Below are 9,093 nucleotides of genomic sequence, written 5' to 3'. Positions count from 1 at the left end.
AGAACAATTGGGAAAATATTGCATCTCTTAGACATTTCACAAAGTTTAATTATCTTAAATTATTAATTATGTACCAAACTTGTCGAGGCTTTCTTAAAAAATAAGAGTCACCTCTTAAAAAATTGTGGAAATGGACTAACTTTTAACACTAGCTCTTATGCTCTCTTACCCTCCTTTTTTTATTATATTTTTATACAAAAACAATGATGTGACACTAGCTCTTATTTCAGAAATTTCTCGTACACATTCTAATTAAGAGTCTCTATTTTCTCACCTAAAAGCTAGCTCTTAATTTTTCTCTCTCCTTAAGAGATAACTAAGAGTCTACCACTATTGTCGCTTACAAGTATTAATGTTCACATAATTTTTTTCAAATTAAAGGGCAACCCTTAAATTTGAATCACACTTTTTAAAAAATTGTTTGTATTGTCAAATTAGACATTATATACCACACGAATGATCAATCATTATACTGAAGCGAACCTATAACCTATTTGACCAATAATCCTCCAAGAACTTGCAACTCAAAGAAAAAAAAACAGATTCTCCAAGAACTTGCAACACAAAGAAAAAAAAAATTTATTGGAGAGAAAAAATAGGCATCCAAGGTAATGGATCCTTTCAAAACCTTTTTAATGTTATTGTTGTTCTCTAAGGTAGGATACCCTCCATTCACAGTTCACACTAACAACAACTAAAGGTTTAATTGGCATGGCCGTCCCATTGATAACATGTAGGCATAACACAATACAGTAGGGATGACAACGAGTCAGATCGATCAGATTACATTTTTGAAATCAGATTATGACTTTGAATTTTATTTTAGAATTTACATCGGATTGTTTTGCCTCAAATTGAATAAGATGATTATTTTAACACTTTAGATCACAAAATTAAGTTTCTAATATACTACGAGTACTACATTTAATTAATTTGATATTTAATGGTTCAATTCAAACATAATTGTCATACCATAATATTATTCCAGTCTATCAATAGGTGAGGTGAAAACAATAATCAGATCAGGTCCCATATGTCGAATCTTACATAAACGCCACCTTGTATCGAGTATAAAATGGATTTTCATTCAGATTAGCTTTTCTTTCCCTCAGAATCGGACTAAATTACCTTACGTTAGGGTGTTGTACATGTTGGGCCTGGGATTTATTTTATTTTGTATAAGCAAGTAGAGCCATAACTTGACACGACAAAGCACGCAAGCATGACACGAGAAAATATAGATTGACACATGGGCTTGGGCCATGCCGCAACCTACCTTTTTAAGATTTTGACCTTGCACATCTAGTGGGTTGGGCCATAGGCCAGGCCTAACCACCCCCAAGTCATGTGGCTCGACATGGGACATGACCCACATAACAGGGCGTATAAATTAGAAGGTGGAGTCCGTATGGTAATTTAAGTGTTGTAGGAATTTACTATTTATAAACCACTTTAAGTCAATATCTGCTTTCTTTATCCTTCGAAACGCAGGACGCTTCCCTACACATTGGGCCACACGAGGAACTAACTACAGAGTACAAACCAAAATAATAATTGTACATTTTGCTTGATCCTATATTCTATGTCTTCTTTTACTTCTGCTCTTAGAAATAATACAACATAATCCACCATTCCCATATTCCATTTTGCCAACGTGATCTTTTGGTATTATTACTTGGACCATCCATTTCATAGCCAATAGAAATAAAGAAAAAAGTTTGGCCAAAGGCCCACTTACTTAGCTACTCCGTATTACTCCTTCCGTCTCTAATTGTTTGTCCTATACACAGATAATGTTTATTAAGATTTAGTTATGCAGAATTGAGAAGAGACAAATACGAAGGGTCAAATGTATTTTATGTGAAAATAGAGTTGTAGTTCTATGAACTTTTATGGTAATGAAACAATCTTTTAGATACAACCTAATTACACAGCAAATTAGACAAATAAAAAGAAACAGAGGGAGTAATATATTGTTAGGTTTTAACTTATTTTAACTTAATTCAGACTTAAAAAAAAGGTTGATAAGACAGTCGGAACAAGAATTGCTCAGTTGCTCATCTCATATAAACCCCTCACCTCCACATCTTAACTTCGACAAACTGCCTCAACTTCTTTCCATTCTCTATTTCTCTCTTCTCCTTAACCTCCATTTTCCTAACAAAGCTAGCTTAGTTTGCTTCAAACCAACAAAAAATGATGCAACCACTTCTTACCATTCCACCACCACTTCCAACAACCTCATTGTTTGATACATCATTTCTTAAACATGAAGATAACATACCAAGCCAATTTATATGGCCAGATGATGAAAAACCATGCTCGGAAACGCCTCCAGAGCTCGAGGTACCTCCCATTGATCTAGGGGGGTTCCTCTCAGGAGACCCAGTTGCAGTGTCAAAGGCAACTACACTTGCCAATGAAGCATGCAAGAAGCATGGGTTCTTCTTGATTGTCAACCATGATATCGATTTCGAGCTCTTAGCTAAAGCTCATGAAGCTATGGATTACTTTTTTAGTCAGCCGTTTTCCCAAAAACAAAAAGCTCTCAGGAAACAAGGTGATCATTGTGGCTATGCTAGTAGCTTTCTTGGAAGATTTGCCACAAAACTTCCTTGGAAAGAGACTCTTTCCTTTCGATATTATGATGATGATGATGATAAGTCCTCAAAAATGGTACAAAACTACATCTCCAACTTAATGGGGACTGACTTTCAAGAATTTGGGTAAGAAATCTTGCGTCCGTTCCATAAATATTGCACCATATTAACATAACGCTTCCCAACATACAACTTTGACTCTTAATCTCTCGAATTATGCATGAGTAGAAACTGTAAAATATTGATATTTATAAAGTATATATCAATACGAATCTAACAAGGTCTTACATGATTACATATTTCCTTACACATTACAAAAGATGGCCTTCCCTCAAAAAATATATTACAAAAGATGGCCAAAGGCCGACACTGCGTAAATAGTGTAACCCGTGGTGCGATGTTTGTGGAACAGAGGAAGTATAATACTTTATCCGTTTGTTTTTATCGCAACGTTGGTTACTTTCACGTATGATAATGTAAAAATTATAAAAAAAGAATGATATGTAGAAAACACACATTAAGACGAATTTATCAATTACATTCCATATGGCTATATTTTATCTTAGGTATAATTCACTAACATTAGTCAAAGTAAAATATGTGAATAGTATAAATGTCAAATATTGTGTAATCTCGTATCATTCTCATTAATAACATACGTATATATAGTACAACTCAGTTACCTAAACCCTAGGTACACATTAGGTAACTCACCATAGTTAGGACTCTACAGAATATTCACAGAATAATATCTAATATCTTAACATATCTTAACATCCCCCCTCAAGGTGGAGCATGTAGATCTCGAATGCCCATCTTGTTCAAAAAAAACTCAAATTGCGCCTTCCCCAACGCTTTGGTGAAGATATCTGCTAACTGAACCTTCGTCGACACGTACGACGGACTGATGATCCCTTCCTTGATTGCATCTCGAATGAAATGACAATCTGACTCGATGTGTTTTGTCCTTTCATGGAACACCGGATTCTGTGCAATATGCAACGCAGACTGACTGTCGCAATACATCCTCATGCCTTGGTCGTGTGTCACCCCCAAGTCGCGTAGTAGTTGTTTCAACCACTTCAACTCACACGTCAGAGCTGCCATCGACCGATATTCTGCCTCAGCAGACGACCGAGAAACAGTATGCTGTTTCTTGGTCTTCCAAGAAACTGGCGACATACCAAGTGACACAAACCATCCAGTCACCGACCGACGCGTCATTGGACACCCTGCCCAATCCGAGTCGCACCACCCCTCCAACTGCAACGCACTGTCCGACCGAAGTAGTATACCTTGACCCGGACACTTCTTCAAATATCTCACTACTCGCAAAGCTGCTTCCCAATGTGCCTCCTTTGGTGCTTTCATAAATTGAGATAGGACATGTACAGAGTAGGCAACGTCTGGTCGCGTGACAGCCAAATAAACCAGACGTCCGATCAGACGCCTATACTGCTCACCGTCCGACAGGTCTGGCCCGTCTGCCAATGCCAACCTATGATTCTGTTCCATGGGAAAGTCCACAGGCTTTGCTCCCAACAATCCGGCCTCTGAGATGATGTCGAGGGCATATTTTCTCTGACATACATAGAACCCTTGACTACTTCGTGCCACCTCTAACCCAAGGAAGTACTTCAGAGCCCCGAGGTCTTTCATTTTAAAACACTCCTTCAAGTATGCCTTAAAACTCTCAAGCGCAAACTTGTTATTGCCCGCGATAATCATGTCGTCCACATAAATGAGCACACTCAGCTGCAACGTACCTTTAGACAGAGTAAAGAGCGAATAATCGGACAGCGACTGTCGAAATCCATAGTGCGTCAATGCCGTCGACAACTTCTGGAACCAACATCTAGGTGCTTGTTTCAACCCATACAACGACTTTCTCATTCGACACACTTTGTCAGAGTGATTCTTCTGGAATCCAGGAGGAATCTTCATATAGATCTCTTCCTCCAAGTCACCGTGCAAGAACGCATTATGGACGTCCATCTGATGCACGTCCCACTGTTTGACAGCTGCGACAGCTAGGAAAGTTCGAACTGTCGCCATCTTCGCGACGGGAGCAAATGTCTCATTATAATCCAACGTAAATCAAGATTACCTTGCAACTTGGTTGAAGGTCGTGACAAGATGTCAACTATTTGCTGGACTTGCTCCTTCGTCACCCCAACAAGCTCATGATTGGTTGTCGTCACTGCACCATGCGATCCGTCTCCACTCGTCACAGTGGTTGTCGCCCCTCCTGTGGCATTGCTCACGGCATTGGCACGAGCGACACCACTGGTCGACGACGCTGCCCCGCGAGCTACTCTGCCTCCTCTAATCGACGTCCTGCCTCCTCGACCAGGCCCTCGTCCACCTCGTTTCTTCTCATCCCACCATTCAGGAAATCCAATCAGCTGATAACAAGTTTCTTCCTCATGACCCTCACGATTGCAATGACCACAAAATCTGCCACTGACATCTCCCGACCTCGACCGAGCCTTAGTCTCGACCTTGAACGCCATGACACTCTCCGGACCTCTCGCAGCCTTGGCGCGCATGGTCTCGGTATTCATAACCGTCTGGTACGCCTCGTCGAGTCCTGGCAACGGCGATCGTGCTAACAGTTGTGCACGAATGGCTTCATAGTGATCATCCAGGCCAATTAGGAAATAGTGCAGACGATCTTCATCGTGAATGTCCCCCACCTGCTTCGCTATATTACACGTACAACCCGCACATACACACCTGGGAACTCGTGCATACTGTACGTACTCCTTCCATACCTTCGACAAGCGGCCATAGTACTCCATGACGCCCTCAGACGTGCCCTGCTTGCAACCACTCAGAGCCATCTTAATATGGCAGACCCTGGTGCCCGACACGACGCAGTACCGCGTCCTCAAATGACTCCACAACTCGTGAGCAATATCAAAGTCCTCCAGATTCGAACGCAAACTCTCGTCAATGGTGTTTGTGATCCAAGACACCACCATCGAATTGACCGCAATCCAATGTTTCATCTTCGTCTCGTCCGTAATGGGCTCCTTCACAGACCCATCAAGAAAACCAAATTTGAATTTTGAAATCATCGAGCGACGAACGGCTTTGGCCCATTCATCGTAGTTCGATGCTCCTCTCAGTTTCACAGGGGTGATAACAATACCGGGGCCGTCGCCTGACCCGAGATAGTAGTCTAGGTCGACGGCGGCGGCGATGACCTTTGGTGGTGCCTCCTCATCGGAACTCATGGTGATACTTAAGGAATTGTTAACTCCTAATCTCAATACTCAACAAGCGAAGAAAGTCGCTGTTCTCAATACTCGGCTACACTCTCTCAAATTTCTTGCGGAAAAAAATCTAGGGTTTTTAACCTAGGCTCATGATACCATGTCAAATATTGTGTAATCTCGTATCATTCTCATTAATAACATACGTATATATAGTACAACTCAGTTACCTAAACCCTAGGTACACATTAGGTAACTCACCATAGTTAGGACTCTACAGAATATTCACAGAATAATATCTAATATCTTAACATATCTTAACAATAAAAATTTCAAACTTTACTAGTATTAAAAATAAGAGGAAGTGTATATATCTATTTTAGGACGTCCAAACAAACTTGCCTACCTACAAGTCTACAAGGTACACATTCTAAATTAAGTAACCAAAAACGAATTGGACTTTTGGTATGTTAAGGACGTAATTGAAAAAGAAAAAAGGGTACTATGTTAAATTGTTAACTCAATTTATTTATTTTTAAATATGACTTCGATCTGATGTGGTACTACATCGATCTATTATTTGTTCCAACACTTTTTTACATTGTTGTAGGAGGGTGTACCAAGAATATTGTAAGGCTATGAGCAAGTTGTCCCTTGGTATCATGGAGCTTTTGGGAATGAGCCTAGGAGTTGGAAGAAACTATTTCAGGGAATTTTTCAAAGGGAATGACTCAATAATCAGACTAAACTACTACCCGCCTTGCCAAAAACCCGAATTAACTCTTGGGACGGGGCCTCACTGTGATCCCACGTCGCTGACGATTCTTCATCAAGATCATGTTGGTGGCCTTGAAGTCTTCGTCGACCAAAAATGGTACTCCATCCGTCCCAACCAGAAAGCATTTGTCGTCAACATTGGAGATACCTTCATGGTAATTATATTGTCTTTACAACTAGTACTATTTTTGATTTTTTTTTTTTTTTTTTTCAAGTTACGTTTATGTTGCCCTACAATATTTGTCCACTTCATAATGTTTGTTCATCTATCAACTTATGAGCCACATATTATGAAGTGGGCAACAACTTGTCGGACAAAAGGAGTTATGAGTATCAAATATGCACTTACAATTTTGACATAAAGATTACAAATAGTCGAATAGTTCGATCCAGGATAACATAGTGATGATTTCGAGAGAGTAAAAGAATTCAAAATTGCATTAATTTTTAATTTTTTAATTTTTTTTTATTGCGAACTGAATGAGCCACATGGGCAATATATACGGAGTATGATTTAATTTACAAACTAGATTAGATTTTGTGCACGCACGGATTTTGATAATTTTTTTCACAAAAAATTTAACTGATTATCTCCCAAACTATTGCATAATTATAACATTTTTTAACATATACTCGTTTAATTTATTCATTTAATGTGCATATTTAAAATGCCAATATGATAATTTTATCAAAATATTGAGTGTTTATATTTTTCATTATTAGTATATCGATTTGATTAAAACATTACCAATTTAAAATAATTATTATTGCGTTATATCTATTATTGTCATAATTTATAAACTAAAATTTTGTTTCCATTCATAAATAGTTTATAAATAAAGCTAGGTAGAGAATAAAATAAAATAAAACAGATACACTTTGTTTTGGGAAAGTAGTTTTTGGCGGGAAAAAATTGCACCAGGAATTGACACATGTCATTCCCGGTGTCTCTTTTAGTATATAGTAATAGAATAGATGTGTTGAATATATGTGTGTAGGCTTTGTCAAATGGGAAATACAAGAGTTGCTTGCACAGGGCAGTGGTGAATAGCAAAACTCCTAGAAAATCAGTGGCTTTCTTTCTGTGTCCAAGGGGAAACAAAGTGATTCGTCCACCAATTGAGTTAGGGCATCCAAGGGTATACCCGGATTTTACATGGCCGCTTCTTTTGGAGTTTACACAGAAACATTATAGGGCCGACACAAAAACTCTAGATTCTTTTACAAAGTGGCTTCAAAAGAGATCAACTGAAGACGAGCGAGTAAAGTAAAACCATGCAACAGCAACAGCAACAGCAACAGCAACAGCAGCACGCAAAGGACATACATGTAAAAACATGATGCACTCGTTATAGAAAAGCATTGTACTCCGTATATGAATTGAAGAGACAAAAGGGTGCCAATTGAAGTTAGCTAAAGATCGATCTGATTAAATTACAACTGAAGCACCGCTGTTGGTTAATATCTATCTGTCTACTGTTATTAGTGTACTATGTTTAAAGTTTATGTTTGTTATTGTACAATAACATGTGGTACGACCCACCCTTTCTTAGACTCTGTCTTCTTCTAGGTTTTCTTCCCCTTCGATCATTGCAATTGCGTACAATGTAATATCTATACCGTTATCTATACTATATACTTCTATTAAAACAAAAGGTCTTGCATGCACAAGGTGTACAATAAATTTATTGTGCACCAACATAACTTTTATCCACTTTTCTCTAACTTTTACTCACTTTTATCTAACTTTTATATTAATAAAAAAAAGTTAATAGATAAACATTTTAAAGTGTTAAACGATTAATTTTATATATTATTAGTGATTTTGAAGAAATATTTTTTATTAGAATGAAAATTTTACATATATAAGTGTAACTTTTAAGCATTTTATGTCAACTTTAAATTCGGTGTACAATATTTATCGTACACCGGCCATTTGTAAATTAATAAGAATTTGTGATATTAAAAAGCGTTTTAACAAACGTTTACATGCCACGTGGCGCTCTCCCTCAATCCACAAATCCACGCTATAATATATCCACTTTCATTTAAAAAAGAAATAATATGGTTTGCGTAAGATTCGAACCCACATCCCCCACTTTCAACATTAGTCTATTAACCAATTGAGCTATAATCTTTTACATATTATTTGTGCAAAATTAATATTAATATAATATAGAAAAATCATCTTCTGAAAAAACTCAAACAAAATTCATTTAAAAAATATGATGATTATTGTTATTCACGAAATAATCCGGGGCATCGCCCGGGCCCAAATACTAGTTTTATAATTATACACAGAGTACGTACTATTTTAAGATGTACGAATATGATGTTATTTATCCTAAGTGATGGTGTATGCAATGTTTTTAATTCTTAGAATAATGAAATAATTAATGTATTGACACCGTTTCAAAATAATCTTTACACTTTTTGTTTTGTCGTTTTATAATGTTTTTTTTTATCATATATTTAACTAACGGTCTTGCGTGCACAAG

The 9,093-nt window shown here is 37.6% G+C and overlaps 1 protein-coding gene across 1 annotated transcript; it reads left to right on the top strand.

The window, feature by feature from the left end:
- Positions 1-2,079: 2,079 nt before the first annotated feature.
- Positions 2,080-8,258, top strand: LOC110795814 (gibberellin 20 oxidase 1-D). The gene is made up of 3 exons (XM_022000840.2): positions 2,080-2,726; positions 6,429-6,750; positions 7,594-8,258. The coding sequence occupies exons 1-3, from the start codon at positions 2,197-2,199 to the stop codon at positions 7,864-7,866; spliced, it is 1,125 nt and encodes a 374-aa protein (XP_021856532.1). The 5' UTR covers positions 2,080-2,196; the 3' UTR covers positions 7,867-8,258.
- The last annotated feature ends 835 nt before the right edge of the window (positions 8,259-9,093 follow it).

Source organism: Spinacia oleracea, chromosome 2 (assembly GCF_020520425.1).
Source record: "Spinacia oleracea cultivar Varoflay chromosome 2, BTI_SOV_V1, whole genome shotgun sequence".
Lineage (NCBI taxonomy): Eukaryota > Viridiplantae > Streptophyta > Magnoliopsida > Caryophyllales > Amaranthaceae > Spinacia > Spinacia oleracea.
Note: the sequence above shows the minus strand (reverse complement) of the source record. Positions and strands in the feature narration are given on the sequence as shown.

Coding starts and splice junctions, on each gene's coding strand:
- LOC110795814 (XM_022000840.2), top strand. CDS start 2,197: ATGATGCAACCACTTCTTACCATTCCACCACCACTTCCAACAACCTCA. Junction 2,727..6,428: donor ACTGACTTTCAAGAATTTGG/GTAAGAAATCTT, acceptor ACATTGTTGTAG/GAGGGTGTACCAAGAATATT. Junction 6,751..7,593: donor ACATTGGAGATACCTTCATG/GTAATTATATTG, acceptor ATATGTGTGTAG/GCTTTGTCAAATGGGAAATA.